Source organism: Mus pahari, chromosome 8 (genome assembly GCF_900095145.1).
Source record: "Mus pahari chromosome 8, PAHARI_EIJ_v1.1, whole genome shotgun sequence".
Taxonomy (NCBI): Eukaryota; Metazoa; Chordata; class Mammalia; order Rodentia; family Muridae; genus Mus; species Mus pahari.
The window spans coordinates 18190574-18207638 of record NC_034597.1 but is presented as its reverse complement, the minus strand read 5'-3'; the positions used below and the strand labels follow the sequence as shown (position 1 = coordinate 18207638).

Below are 17065 nucleotides of genomic sequence, written 5' to 3'. Positions count from 1 at the left end.
TTCCCAACACCCACATTGGTTGTCTCATAACTGCTTACAACTCCAGCTCCAGGAGGATCTGGCGCCTTTGGTACCCTTGGGCACTTGCACTCTTTTTTTTTTAAAGTTGGGCTACATTTATTCCCACAGGCTGAGTGACTCTCAAGGGCCCACCCCTCACATCGTCCTAGAATGTTAGGCAGAGTCCCAACTCACAGACGAAAAAGGATGCAAAGACCACGTGGAAAATGTTAGCATTTAATTAACGTCCCGTGTGGCTTCTAAGCCACCAGAACACAGGCACCTCCAACACCCTTAATCTTCTCTTCAGCTCTTCTGCTGAAGGATTTGGCTCTCACGATGACAGGCTGCTTAGGGAGCTTTCCCTTGCCCAGAACTTTGTAGTAGCCTGATCGAACAACATCAATGATGGGAGCAACTCCAGTCTTGTTTTTTGCTGCATTGACCCGCGTCTGCTCGCTGACCAACGTCCACAGTTTATCCAGGTTGACAGGTGGGCAGAAGCTCTGGTTCTTCTTCAGGTGGTAATGCCTCATACCAACTTTCCCAAAGTAACCTGGGTGATATTTGTCAAAGTTGATCCTGAGGTGATGCCTGCCTCCAGCATTCCCGCGGCAGCCTGGGTGCTTGCGGTGCTTACCGATGCGGCCGTGGCCATGGCTCACGTGGCCCCGGAGTTTCCTGGTCTTCCTCAGTCTGGATGGCATGGCAGTGGCAGAAAGGGAAAAGGGTGGGCACTTGCACTCTTATGCAAACACCCACCCACACAGGTTGGAAAGATGACTTTGTGGTTAAGAGTACTTGATGCTCTCAGAGGGCCTGGGTTCAGTTCCCAGTATCCACATGGCATCTTATAACCACCCTTAACTCCAGTTCCGAGGGATCCAACACCTTCTTTTGACCTTCAAAGGCGCCAGACATACCTGTGGTACACATTACACACAAAGAGGCAAAATACTCACACATGGGCTGGAGAGATGGCCCAGTGGTTAAGAACACTGTCTGCTCTTCCAGAGGTCCTGTGTTCAATTCCCAGCACCCACATGGTGGTTCACAACCATCTGTAATAAAATCTGGTGCCCTCTTCTGGCCTGAAAGTATGCATGCAGGCAGAACTCTCTCTCTCTCTATAATATATAAATCTTCTTAAAAATCACATTAAAAAAACCACTCACACACATGAAATTAATTTTAAAAAAAAGTTGACAGGATATGGGATATTTAAAGGTTTAAAGCATCTCCCTCACCAGATATGATGAAGCATGATGAGAGAGTTCACTCCTCTATTCCTAGCAACCAAGAAGCTGAGGCAGGAGTATTGGGGATTGGTTCTAATGCTTTGATTTAATTGGGAATCTGCGTGTCTAAACACCAAAGGTCCTTGTCCCCCAATTGGTTTTTAACCGATCAATAAAGATGTTGGCAGCCAATGGTTAGGCAAAGAGAGATGGTATGGGACCCTTAGATTTATGCAGGCTAGGATGGGGGAGAGAGGAAGAGAAGAAGGGAGAATCCCTAGGATTCAGAGGGAGACCGATCAGACTTAGAGCTGCAGAAGGAAAATCATCCCAAATGTAGGTGTGAAGGAATGCGGCCCCTGGAAGGGCTGCCCAGAACCACCCTGGGCAGCAAAGACTAGGGGCCACCCAGGAGGAGCAGGGCCACAAAGATAGATTTAGAGGATGCTGAGTCAGTAGTACCGGAGGGAAATCTATGTCAGCCTCTTGCTGATCAAATAAGATTGCAATACCCAATTGAAGGCAATGCTGGATGTATGATTGGTGAATGGCAGTTGATGAAACCTACATGGGGTTTGATAATTACACGGCTGTGGTGTAGCAGTGTTGACTTCCTGCATTTGATGTTTGTGTTGTGGTAAGAGAGGAAAGTCTTTGCAGGAAAAACACTGAATTCTCAGGAGTGATGAAATACCATGGTAGCAACTGCTCTCACGTGGTTAAGGAGGAAATAGGATTCTTTGAAACTTTTTCTTAAGTTTTAAATTGCTTCAAAAATTAATTAAAAACAGGCATAGCTATGATCATGAATAGATTGATGGACATTTTTGAAGATTTATTTATCTTTCCAGGATTTGCAAAGTCTTCTTTTCTAGAGTCAGGACTCCTGTTTATGACTAAAATCTTTAAGAAGCAGAAGTATCTTAAGAAAAAACAACTGATTAAAATATGTTCATTGGGGGGCTGGGAGAGATGGCTCAGCCATTAAGAGCACTGTGTAGGAGAGATGACCCAGCCGTTAAGAGCATTGTGCTTTTCCAGAGGTCCATACTCCAGCAAGCCACTCATTTTGTCTTTTTGGCTAAGTCATTGAAATAAAAATTACCTTTAAATAAGTATAAATCACAAACTATTAAGTTTATCTAAAACGATACCGGTTTCCCCAATTTGATTTATTTCACTCATTTATTTCAAGTTACAACTTCTACTGGAATGGGTTTGTTTTGAAATCAGGGTATAAGCTGCTACCGTCTTCACAGAGTGTCAGGATTTACAGGATGAGGACTCCTTCCCCTCCTACCTGTTTCTCAGCCTGCTCTCCTTGATCTTTTCCAGTTAGCTTGACCTGTGTGCTATTCCTGAGTCAGGCCAAGCCACTCCAGCCTCAGCACTTCGGCTTCTGAACTCACAGTCTCCTACTGGAATGTTCTTTTTTCAGCTGTCCCCATGGCTCACTCGTATGATTTCAAGTTTCTGGTGTGACGTCACCTTCTCAGTGAAGGGTACTTAACAATCCTATTTAGAGCTGGGCGGTTGTGGTGCACGCCTTTAATCCCAGCACTTGGGAGGCAAAGGTAGGCAGATTTCTGAGTTCGAGGCCAGCCTGGTCCACAAAGTGAGTTCTAGGACAGCAGGGCTACAAGAGAAACCCTGCCTCGAAAAACAAAACAAAACAAAAACAAAAAACAATTCTATTTAAAATTGCCAGTGCCTCCCATTTCATTTCCTTGCTCAATTTTCATTGCAGTTTCTAATGTAATAGACTCTAAGTATCTTTTTTTGTTCGTTTTTTAGCAGTCTTTCTTGTCACCATACCTTATAACCTTCTAAATAGTTCCACAAGGGCAGAGATTGTTAATGGTTTGCTCATTACGGAATAAATATTTGATGAATGAAGACAGCCCTTTCCTAAGATAGTTTGGATTCTCAAACTAAACACCACCACCTAGAGCTTGGGCAAGGATATATATATTCATTAACTCTGAGATTGACTTGTGTGGGACCATGAAAGGCAGCCTGTTTTCTGGTAGAGCGAGACTTACTCCAGAGACCCATACTCCAGAGACCCAGTAGACTCTCTACAAGGGACGGAACAGTGAGCCATGCTCCCAGACAGACATGCTCCCAGTCTGACACCACGGAGCCCACAACTCCATAATCCTGTGACTATCAGTCACGCAGACATAGTACCAAGCTCCTGGCATTCTGTCTGGACTCCACCCTCAGTTACCTGACCATAGCCAGGTATGTCCCGCCCCACAGTTACCTGGCAACAAGGTAGCTCAGCCCACTATAAAAGAAGCTGCTTGGCCCCTCCTTTCTTTCTTTCTTTCTTTCTTTCTTTCTTTCTTTCTTTCTTTCTTTCTTTCTTTCTTTCTTTTCTTTTTTTTTTTTTAAAGATTTATTTTATTATTATTATATCTAAGTACACTGTAGCTGTCTTCAGACACCCAGAAGGAGGCATCAGATCTCATTATGGATGGTTGTGAGCCACCATGTGGTTGCTGGGATTTGAACTCAGGACCTTCAGAAGAGCAGTCAGTGCTCTTAAACACTGAGCCATTTCTCCAGCCCCCCCTCCTCTCTTTCTTAATATCTCACCTTTCTTATTCTCATCTCTAGCTCTCCGTCTCCCCCTCCCTTCCCTCTCTCTCCACATGTCCATAGCCAGCCTCTCCTTTTCTTCTTTCCCTCCTCTTCTACCTTTCTCTTTCTCTCTGCCTTTCTACAATAAAACTCTAAAGCCATGGACCATCTCTGCTCATCGAGACTCGCCGTGTTGCGGCAATAGAGCAGGCGGGCTTTCCTCTAAAAAGCCAAGTCTAACCATCTAACCTCCCGCTGGAAGGCCTTCCTGTGCTCCAACCACGGACCAGACCAAGGCCTCTCACCTGCATGGGAACCACCTAGTGCCCTCTTCCTCTCCTCTGGCTCTCTTCTCCCTTTGACCCTGGGGCTGACCGAACTGTCCCTGGGGCCCCCACTTCATTCTCAGCTCTTCTGCAGCATACAGCAGATGTCCGAGACTGAGAACCTGTCATCTCTGGCCTCTGTGAGGCCCAGAGACCCTGGATTGCTCCCTCTCTACCCCCATGGACATGGGGTTCCATGGCTTCCCATAGCCAGATGCCCACCCGGGCAGCGTAGAGAGCACGTGGCAGTCCCCCATGTCTGCCCGCCCAGAGCATGGGAACTCTGGCCGGACCCGGGTTCTCTCCCACCCCCTTTATTATCTCCCCCACCCCACCCCCGTGCCTGCTTCCTGACAACTGGTAGCAGAGGATGGTTGCACCAGCCCATGCGAGAGGAGCCCCATAGACTTGCGTGATAAAAGTTGTGGCTTAGTCAATTCTCAATTACACTTTTGTTTTTAAGCCTTGCTCAGTGTTCTGTAAAAGTTAAGAGGTCTACAGCTGTGAAACACTTATTGGATATACTGACTTCTCTGATAGTAACCTTTTCCCCTTTCTCCCAGTCTTCTAGAGCTCTGATGCTGGTAAACATAGCATAAAAAGTATCATAAAAGATGCCATAAAAGGTATCATAAAAAGTATCATAAAATGTATCACAAAGGCCATGAATTCTTTTTTTTTTTAAAACCTTTTCATTGATTCTTTGTGAATTTCACATCATGCACCCCAATCCCACTCATCTCCTCCTCCCCTCATACCAGCCTTCCCTGCTACTCTTGCAACTTCCCCGCCAACAGTATGTCCCACAGTGTACCCTTTCGTCCAGTTTTCTTTGCTTGTAAGTGTTCATTGCAGTGAGTCATTCCTGTGTTTCGGAGGCCTCTGGCTTCTGCTACACTATCAATACAGGAACCTCACTGAGACTCTTCTCGGATATCCTGTTGATAACCTGTGTCATGGAGAGCCTGCAGTTTTGAGCCTGAAGGCTTGGGCTTGGCCCCTTCATGCACTCCAGCAGTTCACCAGTGACGTAGATGCTGGGGTGCGTCAATTCAAAGTCCTAGATCTGGGCCTGAGAGGCATCTGAGCTGGCAGCTTGCCAGCTCTCCTGCACCCACACCTCCTAGGCAGCTCTCCTGCCCTGCTGTGGCCGGCCTATCCAATGCTGAAGCCAGCAAGGGGCAAGAGTCTGATCGCCTGCCCTTGGGATTGGCTTACCTGAAACCCAGGCAACCAGGGCCAGCTCTACCCTGTTGCCCAGGCGAGGTGCAGGGTCTGATCTCCTAAGTGTTGCAGCTGATGAATTCTCCCATTCTCTGCCATGCATCTTTTTAAACTTTGAGGTAAACCTTTCCCATAAACAAATAAAACATCAGCCAGTCATTACAGTGGTCGTTTTGCTTGCTGGTACACCCTTCCTCTGGAATATCAAAATACAAATGCTGTGGTTTGAATGTTCTAACCAAAACTCCTGTCGAAATTTAATCCCCACTGTGAGGTATTAAGAAAGGGAAGGGCTGGGGAGGCAGCTCAGCAGGTAAAGTTCCTGTTCTGCAAGAAAGAGGACCTGGCTTTGGATACCCAGCACCCGCACAAAAGATAGGACTGCTATTTTCCATTTGTAACCATACTGGTGGGGTGGGGAAGAAACAGGCTAGCTAGATTAGCCAAAATAGCAAGCTTTGGATTCAGTGAGAGACTTCATCTCAAAAAGTAAGGTGGAGAACAGGAGACAGGTACTGATTGGACCTTTGGCTTCTATATGAGCATTCATGAGTAAGGGCAGCCATTCACTCCAATGCATACACATGCACATAACATACGCACATAGATTGGAAATGGGGAAGAAGAGGAGGAGGAGGAGGACAAGGGAAAGGAGAGGAGAGAAAGAAAATTATTTAACTATGGTATCTGATAATGAGATCCTGATATATTAAATGAGGCCATAAAGGTGAAGCATAAAGTCAATAGGACTCTGGCTTTATAAAATGGGGAACAGAGACGTAAGCTAGGATGTTCTGCCTCACTATGAATTCTGGGCTGCCACGGCACTCTATGCAGGGCCTCAAGTGGCAAGAAGGACCTCTCGGCCGTGGTTGGGCAGTGTTGAACATCTTAGTCTTCCATGAACCAAACAAATCTTTCTGCTTTACAGATTAATCCATGGCACTGAGTTATACCAAGAGAAAATGGACTAAGGTGGACTTAAGAAAACCAAGGGTGGTGGTATACTGTAATCTCAGCTCTGTGCACATAGAGGTGAAAGGATCAGAAGTCAAGGCTAACTTGGGCTACAAAGGGAGCTTGAGGTCAACCTGGGCTGTGAGTCCCTGTCAGGGGAAAAAAAAAAAAAGAATGACCCCAAAACAACCAAAGAAAAGAAACAGGGGCATGGGGAAGGGGAGTGGAGTGAGTAGTAGTAGAGACAGAGAAAGGGAGAGAGAGAGAGAGAGAGAGAGACAGAGACAGAGACAGAGACAGAGACAGAGACAGAGACAGAGACAGAGAGACAGAGACAGAGACAGAGACAGAGACAGAGACAGAGACAGAGACAGAGAGAGAAGCGGCCAGCCATGATCCTGTGGAGAGGGGTGTGAAGGGAATGGGGAGAGAAGGGACAGAGAGGGAAGAGGGGAAGAGAGCAAGATAGCAAGGGAGCAAGAGAGAGGAGGAGACAAAAAAAGCCCCTGTTGCCAGGTAACTGTGAGGTGGAGCCTGAACAAATGCTAACAGTGAAGGCACTAGTAGTTTTGTTTAAAATGGTTTTGGAATTCCCTAAGATAATAGTACAGTCTTCTGATTCAGAACACATAGGTGTTTTTGGATATGATAAAGGAAAAGTGTAGAAAATGCAAGCTTTAGTAAAAACAAAGCATTTTAAAACTTAACAGTGGATACTGAAAAGGATAGGTGTCTTTTTTACTGGCTGTTTATTATGCTAGGTACTACTTAGAGCTCATTGGTTATTTTAGCAATTCTACAATGTAGCTTTCCTTTATCAAGCCTCATTTCTCAGATGACAGAGTAAAGACCCAGAGAAGTAATTTGGCTAATGATGGTATTCTGTCTGGACTCCACCTCCACAGTTACCTGGCAACAGCCAGGTAGGCCTGGCCCACTATAAAAGGGACGACTTCCCCCCTCCCTTCTCTCTCTTGCCTCTCTTACTCTCATATTCTTGCCCCTTGCTTCCCCTTTCCCCTTTCCCTCCCCTCCCTCCGTGTGGTCATGGCCGGCCTCTACTTCTCTCCTCTCTCCTCTCTCTGTCTTTTTCTGCCTCTATTTCCCTCTTAACTCCCCTCCTCATGCCCTTACTTTTCCCTGCCCACAGAGGACTCTGGGCCTCTACTTCTGACTGCTGGTAGGAAGTCTCGCCCCACAGAGGTGCAGACCCTCGTGCCAGAGGCTGGCCCATAGCACTGTTCTGCCCCGACACACTGCTCCTGGGGGCTACAAGTCCATTGGAGGCGCTGAGCAGCTACAGCCCAAGCACTTACCTATCCATGTTCCCACTTCCTTGGCCTGTTCTCACAACGTGCATGCTCAGTTTTTGTCACAGGACAAGCTCTGTCACCACGATTTTATGCCACTGCTGTCAGTTTTCTTATTCCAGTCCTAACCTCCTCCTCCTCCTCCTCCTTCTATTTTGGTTTTTAGAGACAGGGTTTCTCTGTATAGTCCTGGCTGTCCTGAAACTCACTCTGTAGACCAGACTGGCCTCGAACTCAGAAATCTGCCTGCCTCTGCCTCCTGAGTGCTGGGATTAAAGGCATGTGCCACCACGCCCTGCTTGAACATTTCTTTGCTAATACAAAAATATACTTTCTCTACCTTCACAACCTTTCAAAGTTACCTAAGGTTTTCATTCCTATCCTGTTTTAATATGATTTTTACTGCTGTCATTAAATTCTATTCAGTTATAACCAATCTATAGCGCTCAATCCTGTCAGAAGTTTGTTAGTTATTAAGTTTATGACAGAATTCCCAAAAGCCTTTAACAGTTTCTCCCATGAGGTCTCAGAAGATGTGGACAATGCTACAGGATGCTGCCTGGATTGTGATAATCACTGAAATACGCAGTGGACAAAACCGGATACTCTGAGTCAAATGACTAAAATAAAGGTAAGTCATTTCTCATGTCACATGTATTGATTCCACAGAGAAAACGCCCTGCTGCATCTTCTGTGCTTGAAGCCACACTGACTTTGCCCAGGTTGCCATGGAGTCCATGGAGACCATGGAGACCACAGAGAACTGTTGGCTAGTGGCAGTTTTTTTTTTTTTTAAAGTAATATAACTGCTAAATTATTGTTTATTCCCCAGACTTCTGACTACTTTGACAGCTAAGACAGCAGCTAGGAAAAGCTTTCACAGATGCAATCTGTTATCTCCTTACCTAAAGTGTTTCCATTAATCAAATGCTTTATATTTCCTCTTCTTGCTATGCCACTGTTCTAACATTATTCGAGGTCTTAACTCTAATGAAACATTCCACTATATGATCCAAATTTTTAAACTTGTTCCTTCTGCTCCACAAAGGGCTCATCTTAAAGACTGTTCATATTGCTAACTCATGTTATCTCTTTTATAAACTTATAAGCTACAGGAAACACACTCAGCTACCTCTCATGGACCAAATAGCCTCCATCTAGATAAGTATTTCTGCCTAAATTACCACTTGCTACCTTATTCCAAAGGGTGGGATTCCTCTGGGTTGCAATTGTACATCTTAAGAAAAATTTTTTTGTTGCTCCCAAACGTACTTACTCTTATTCTCTACCTATAATAATAATGTGTTTCAGCATCTTGTCAAGTCCAGGCTCTCACTACACCCAGGACAGCTCCAGAGAAGCAACTTTCAGATGCCCTCATCTCCTCACAGATCCTTTCTACTGGACCTGTTCCTTCTCACCTATCCTCAGATGGCTCCACAGACCCTGGACAGCAAGGAAACAGCCAACTCTCCTAAGATGGGACGAACACTCCCCATACCCATTCCTCTAAGTTCCCTAGTGACACATCACCCTCGTGTCAGCATGAAGCAGCTGGACATCATGACGACCCTATTCCTGCTTCACCATCACCTCTTTCTAATTTTTTCTTTTTTTACTAAATCATAATGGGGTAAATGTTGGTATTCTGTCTGGACTCCACCCCCACAGTTACCTGGCAATAGCCAGGTAGGCCTGGCCCACTATAAAAGGGGCTGCTTCCTTTATCTCTTGCCTCTCTTACTCTCATACTCTTGCCTCTTGCTCCCCCTTTCCCCATTCCCTTCACCACCGCCTCCACGTGGTCATGGCCGGCCTCTACTTCTCTATTCTTTCCTTCTTTCTACCTTTCTCTGGCTCTACTACCCTCTTAACTCCCCTCCCTATGCCCTGAATAAACTGTATTCTATACTACACCATCATGTGGCTGGTCTCTCAGGGGGAAGGGATGCCTTGGCATGGGCCCACCAAGGCACCCCCTTCCTCCACACCTCACCATACCCCCATAGAACATATATTAATACCCTTTCTCTTTTTATGATCATAACAGCTGAAGTCACAGAGTCACTATGTGCTGGAGACAGGATTCCAAAAGAGATAGGTGGACTCCATCACACCTAACCAAGAGCTCATAATCCAGGCTCTTTCCCACCCTCCCTAAAAGAAATCCACACCAAAGTTCTTGGTCTGAGCAAAGAAACGAATTAATACTCTTCTTAAAAGGCAGGTGGTTCTTTAAAACCAGGTGGCATGATTTGAGCTTCCAAATTACTAATTCATATATCCATTTCTTGAATTTGGTTCATCTCAGCTGTATGTTAAAGATCTGCCACCATGCCTTGTTGGGGAACCTCGCTATTAAGGTAGCAGTCCCCCATGTCTGGATGGCTTTTTGAACTTGGCACAAAATGGGGGACTCTGTTTCACAGTGGGGATTCCCTGTCTCTGCCTGTCTTTGTCTGGAGAGTGTCCCTGAACACAGGCGGCTGGCCTTGTCTGAAAAGGGACCTTGTACAGAGAGCTCTCTTCAAGACTACATACCTTACCACACATGTCGCACTCTGGCTTCTGGCCCACATCATTATTAGGTGCTCTTCCTGCTTGCTTGATGACATGGCACAATGTGACCAATTAGTCCTTTCTATTGTACCCCTAAAAAAGCCCGTACCTAACCTATCCCTGAAACAATGAAGTAGACTCATCTCTGGAGGTCATTCTGTACTTATTCACGATCACCCGAAAGAGCCCTGGTCTCCACTTCTGCTTCCTTTCTCCCCTTAGGTTGGTGGCCACCAGCCTCTGGGCAGAGAGGGAGAATGGGTAGGGGAGCACATTGCCTTATTTTATGTGGTACTAGAGATGAAGCTCAGGACTTCATGTATGCTAAGCAAGCATTCTACCCACTGAGCTACAACTTCAGCCTTTTGTACAGCTAACCAACAATCTGTAAGTCCCACTACTGTGACACTCAAAAGTATTTTGTGAGTGTGTGTGTGCATGTCTGGTTTTTTTTTTTTTTTTTTTGCACTGGAATTACAGGTGTGTGCCACTATGCCTAGCTTATACATTATATTTCTAAAAGGCTCATTAATCCCTCCAAATTTCAGATGGATGGAGTCTTTGAGAGGCTATTTGCATATAGACAGTTTCCTGCCTTTCAAGAAGATCCCAGAATTGAGATCCTTTCACCATTCTGGCCACTGGGAATTACTCTTCTGTTTGTACTACTGTTTTTTAAATGTTGTGCTGGGGACTGAACCCAAGGCTTTGCGCATGCTAGAGACACTCTCTGCCACTGAGTTATAACCCTAGTGCTAACTGGATAACTTCTAAAGTACAAGGTTATTTGGGGGAAGAAAAGATTATTCTCTTATCTTGTCATTCACAGAGGTTTTCTGACATAGGTTCTCAGGTCCACTCTGTACTACGGCAGAAGTTCCTATCAGGGTTAGGAGATTGTCTACTAACAATCTTTCAGATGGGTTTTTATATGTGCTGTGCTTACATTTGAAAACCATTAACCTAGAGGGATATATTTTGTTGTTGTTGTTGTTATTTGTTTTTTGCGACAGGGTTTCTCTGTATACTAGCCTTGGCTGTCCTGGAACTTGCCTTGTAGACCAGACTGTCCTTGAACTCAGTCAACAACCTGCCTCTGCCTCCTGAGTGTTGGGATTAGAGGTGTGGGCTACCATACCTGGTTTAAATAATTGTTTTTTTTAAATTTTATTTTATGTATATGTGTGTGTGCCTGAATGCACATCTGTGTTTCATGTGTTTGTAGCGTTCATGGAGGCAAGAAGAGGGTGTTGGATCCTCTGGAAATAGAGTTACAGACAGTTGTGAGCCACCATGTGGGTGCTGGGAATTGAACCCAGGTCCTCTGGAAGAGCTGCCAGTGATCCTAACTCCCGAGACATCTCTTCAGCCCCTAGAGGGATAATATTTTAAAGTCCCAGAGTCTTTTGAGTTGTTAAATTCTTCCCTATTATAAACTACAGACTTCAAGGAATGTCATGTAAAAACCTAATTATAAGAAGACCAAATATAATTTCAGACTAGTAATTAACAAGTCTATTAATGAGATTGTATGTCTTTTTGTTGTAAAGTGCATGTGTGAAACGTCTCAATAAAGTATATGTGTAAAATATCGCTAAGAATTCTTTGACGGGTGCTGCTTAATCCTGATTTGCTTTCCATAAAAATAACCAGCCGCCTCAAGCTTCCAATTATGCGTGAAGTCCTGAGCTTCATCTCCAGCACCACCTAAAATCAGGCATGCTGGCAGATCTTGCTGTCTCAGCACTCAGGGGATGAAGGCAGGGGGTCAGAAGTTCAAGTTCATCCTTTGTTACATAGAAAGTTCAAAGCCAGCTTGGGCTATAAGAGACTGTCTCGGAAATAAAACAACTCCTCCCCCCGCCCTCTGCAAAACTAAACAAAGCAAAAATCTCACTAACTTTTTGGTTATCAAAAGAAAATATGAATTCTTCAGCCTTAGAGCTGTTTTTAAATAATAGGTGAAAGTATGCATTTGGAGGAGCAGTGTATTCAGTCGAAGTTATGGGCACTTCGCTTTTCTATTTTTATAATTTTATAATCTGATCAAATTACTTTTTAAAAAAATTATTTTATGTATGAGTGCTGTACGTACATCTGTGTGCCAGAAGACGGCATCCTATAGCAGTATAGATGGGTGTGAGCCACCATGTGGTTGCTGGGAATTGAACTCAGGACCTCTGGAAAACTAGCCAGTGCTCTTAAGCACTGAGCCATCTCTCCCAGCACTGAACTAGTTCCTAAGGTAACTCATTTTATTTTATACCCTGCTAGGCTTGGTGAGAATTTCTTGCCCCTTTAAGATAAGAGCATCTTGAGGCCACTCTACAGAACAGTTGAGAATGACTTACAGCAAAGAGAATTAGTTAATTTCATATTATCACACCCAGATAATTCAGATGATAAATAGAATCTCTCTCTCTCTCTCTCTCTCTCTCTCTCTCTCTCTCTCTCTCTCTCTCTCTCTTTTTTTCCTCCTCCCTTTTGGGTTGACCAAGCTGCTGGTTAATTCCTCTAGTTATACCACCACCAGTGTGTTTCTCATTCTTTGCTAATTATCATTCCTAATTATTGTCAATTATCTTTATCCTCCTTTTTCTTTCCTTTTACAAATTACAGGTGAATCAAGAAGGTCATTGTCTTGAAAGCTTTCTTTCTTTTCTTTCTTCTCTATCCCCCTTTCCCTATCTCTTTCTGGCACAGGGTCACTGTGTCTGTCTCCCTGTGTAGTCCTGGTCTCCCTGTGTAGTGTAGTCCTGGTCTCCCTGTGTAGTCCTGGTCTCCCTGTGTAGTCCTGGTCTCCCTGTGTAGTCCTGGTCTCCCTGTGTAGTCCTGGTCTCCCTGTGTAGTGTAGTCCTGGTCTATCTCTCTGTGTAGTCCTGGCTGGTCTTCTAGACCAAACTTTCAGCTTGCAAGAATCCTTGAACCTCTGCCTCCTGAATGCTGGGAATATGGACATGTGTCAACACACCTTACTTGAAAGTTTTGCCTTTTTACAGCCAGGTGCATTGTGCTTGTAGTAGCTGAGCAAGAAAGAAATATCAAGAATAAAATACCCACAGGACAGTGGTGGCACATGCCTTTAATTCCAGAACTTTGGAGACAGAAGCAGGTGGATTTCTGAGTTTGAGGCCAGCCTGGTCTACAGAGTGAGTTCCAGGACAGCCAGGGCTATACAGAGAAACCCTGTCTCAAAAAAAACAAAACAACAACAAAAAACAAAACAAACAAAACAAAAGAATAAAATACCCATAATACAAGTGGGAACCTTTCATACAGTGGAAGAATTGGCTCCAAACCATCTTTCTTCAAAAAGATCTTTTCAGTAGGGTGACTATTTGATAGAGAATCTAAGGGACGAATTCACATAAAAGGACCATATATCACTGAAGATTTGTGGTACTATAATTGTAGTCTACCATAAAACTTATGAAACAAAATTTCTATCTTTCAAGCGATCATGGGAAAAAATCTGGTAAACATACAACTTCATCTTCATTACCATATTTGGCTTTGCTCCAGTGTCTGGATTTGGGTCAAAGCAGCTGGAGAACCAGCAAGCTAATACTCTTATCTTAGCATACCACACCTTTTGAACGACAGTGGAATGGACCAGTGTGTTAATGGGGAGATTTTTTGGGAGGTATTAATGATTTTGTCATTTCTGTGTATTGATAAACTCTTTGTACAACACTTCAGAGAAATAAAGAACGTGAGAAGTTGGAGACAAGGGTGATTCAAGGCTGAATTCATAAAGCACAACAAAACAAAACAGTGTCCTTGTTCTTACAGGTCAAATCTCCAACTGTGTGAGCGTCACTCTCCAGTCAAGGAGACCAGAGAAGCTCTTTGAGTCCTGCCAAACCTTTTTGGTGAAACAGAAATGGCAATCGGTTCGCGAGAGAAGCCCTTTAATGACAGAGGTAAATGTATCTTTAAATTTTTTATTTTAAAAAGGTTTTCCTTTGCGATATACAAGAGATGTAGTGGTCGTATTTTCAGCAATGACAAACTTCAAGGCGAGGTAAGAACTAATGATTTGTCAACAAAATCAAGGGTTTTAAACTGATGCTGATAGCCAGGTGTCCAGGAAAAAAAAACACGGTTACACCAAGTTAACTGTAAACTCCGTTAATGACACAACTTCGGATTCCACAGATTTGTGAGTTAGCAGCTCTCGACGGGAGTTAAGATTGAAAACTTGGAGCAGGGTTGGGAAGGTTATGACACCAGGTGTAGGGATTTTTTTTCCTTTGGTTGCTGACAAAATATGGTGCAGAAGTAAAACTGCCTCGGGTCTCCTCGGGCGGTCTTCACTCCAGGCTCAGGTTAGAAAGTGGGCCAGCGTGACTCAGACAGTCGCCCCTACGTCCTCAACTACGCGCGCCCGACGACGGAGGTCGCCGTTCCCACACAGCGCGGCCACTGCTCTGTAGAGAACCCGCGGTCAGGGAGGAATTCCCTGTAGCGGTGACAGACGTCGCGGCGAGCCAATGGGTGAGCTGGAGGCGGGGCTAGTGGGCCTAGGGGGGCGGGATTTCCCTCGCGGCGGCCGCTGAGCTCTGGGCTGGGGCGGCGGCGCCTGCGAGAGGGCGGACCGGGTCAGCTGCTGCAGGCGGGGCCGCGCGCGGAGCTGTGGGCGGCTGCCGAGTGTCCTGCCGCCGCCCAGCCTTCGCCACGATGCCGGGGATCGACAAGCTGCCCATTGAAGAGACCCTGGAGGACAGTCCGCAGGTGAGGCGCGAGCGGCGGCGGAGGAGAGCGCGCGGCCTAGCGCGGGCCTGGAGCCTCAGGTGCCCGTGGCCCAGGTGGGCGCCGCCGCCCGGGGTCGCTGTCTGCCGGGGCCGCGCCCTACACTCCCGGGCCGGGCTGGAGGCACGCGCGTACTCGCGCGGCTGGGCCACGGGCGGGCCGGAGACCGAGCGGCCGCCGCGGTCTCCCGTGGGGCCTGGCGTTTGAGTCCGCGCCGAGTCGCCTTTGCATTTCACGGGAGGTGCTGTTTTTATCGCGATGATAGGATGTGAGATAAGTCCTGTTGGTGGCGTTTTCGGAGGAGGCCCGGCTTTCGGGGGGACGGCAGTGGCTAGTTTTCTTAGGAAGGGTCTGCGAGGCGGAGTGTGCAACGCCGGTGGAAGCAGGAGTGCGTGCCTTGCTCCCCGTCGTGTGTCCGTGCCCGAGTCTCAGGCTGGTGGCTGTCACTTGAGCTGTGCACTGCGGGTGACGGAAGGCGCCTACGCTGCTGCTTCGAGGAGGTTGAGCTTTGGGTAGCAGAATGGCCCGAATAAACTCATCAAAATGAAAGCCCTGTTTTTGTGCGTTTGGGATGATGCTGGTGTGGTTGCTCCGGCTGAAGACAGTTTGGGAAAAATAAAACGGTTCGTTGGATTTCTTTTTCAGTACTTAATGACATCAGTTGTGTTTTAAAAGGTGTTGGAGCCTCTAACTTGTGTAAACTTCATCATTATGTCAGCCTTTCTGTATAGTAAGGGATATAAAACAATATGGCAGGTAGATTTTTAGAAATATTACTTGCTGAGAAATACATACTTCGTAGGCATTTGTAGTTTAATATGTGCCCCTCCAACCAAAAAGAGGAAAAGAGAAGAGCTAGCGCTTGTTTTCCTGGATGGCACTTTTGCCATGGATTTAGTGCCAATTTTGGTTTCAAAGTTGGAATTGCGCTCTGATTGTAGAATTGATTTATTCTTTTCTCTGAAGGCAATCTTTATAGGCCAGTTGCTAGGAGGTAATGTATTCTTATCAGATAATGTGAGAAAGAGAAAGCCACATTTTGGTTTATCTCGTAGTTTAAATTGTGTGTAATGACTTTTTCAGTGTAAAGTCCTAATATATATTTATTTCAGATGATTTGCTACAATTTTGTGGTTGTATTGGTCAGAAGGATTTTATCATTTTTCTTTTTTTAAAATTAAGACTCAGTATGCTGTCTGAACTTCTTTTACTCAACTGACTTTTTATAGCCCCAAAAGACTATAAAGAGAATGGGTCACACAGTGCTCTATCTATGATTTTCGCTGTAGAGATAGTCCTGGATTTTCAGTATAGGTAGTTTACAACTTGAGTCAGTCTCACTCTGTAGCTCAGACTAGCCTCAAATGCGAGCTTCCTCCTGCCTCTGTCTGCTGAGTACTTACTACAAAGCTTGAACCGTAAGTATTTTCAGTTGTTATTGTTGTCTTTTAATTTACAATTTGTTTTTAAGTATTAGGGTGTTCCATTTGCATGTGTAACAGAGGTCAGAAGAGGGGGTTGAATCCCCTGGAACTGGAGTTACTGACATTGTGAGCCATGATGTGCTGGAAATTGAACCTAGATTCTCTAGAAGAGCAGTCAGTGTCAATAATCGCTGATTTATCTCTCCAGCCCATTTTTTAAAATTTAAACTGATTTCTTTGGTACTGAGGGCTGGATCCAGGACCTTGCAGTTGCTAGGCAAAGCTGTACTACTAAGATAAATCCTCAATTTTGTTTTTATTTATTTATTTTTTGTGTGTATATGTGTTGCACATGTATCTATGTGTTTGCATCTCTGTGTATTTGTGCTCATGTGCATAGAGACCCAAAATTGATGTATCTTCCTTGATTGCTTTTCATCTATTTACTGTCGCATGGTCTTACTCCGAACCCTGGATTTGCAAATTCAGCTAGTCTAGCCAGCTTGCCTCAGGTAGCCTGTCTTTTTTTTTTTAAGGATTTATTTATTTAATTTATGTATGTTGCTCTCTTCAGACACACCAGTAGAGGGTATCAGATCCCATTACAGATGGTTGTGAGCCACCATGTGGTTGCTGGGAATTGAACTCAGGACCTCTGGAAGAGCAGTCAGTGCTCTTAACCACTGAGC

At 45.1% G+C, this 17065-nt stretch overlaps 1 protein-coding gene and 1 pseudogene across 1 annotated transcript in view; one reads left to right on the top strand and one right to left on the bottom strand.

The window, feature by feature from the left end:
* Positions 1 to 225: 225 nt before the first annotated feature.
* LOC110325884 lies at positions 226 to 707 on the bottom strand (annotated as a pseudogene).
* A 14063-nt stretch (positions 708 to 14770) lies between these two features.
* Appl1 (adaptor protein, phosphotyrosine interacting with PH domain and leucine zipper 1) overlaps positions 14771 to 17065 on the top strand; it is a 53892-nt gene continuing 51597 nt past the window's right edge. Inside the window, exon 1 of the mRNA XM_021203455.1 lies at positions 14771 to 14934. Within this exon, the coding sequence (XP_021059114.1) occupies positions 14881 to 14934 (54 nt within the window). The 5' untranslated portion in view covers positions 14771 to 14880. The remainder of the gene's footprint in view (positions 14935 to 17065) is intronic.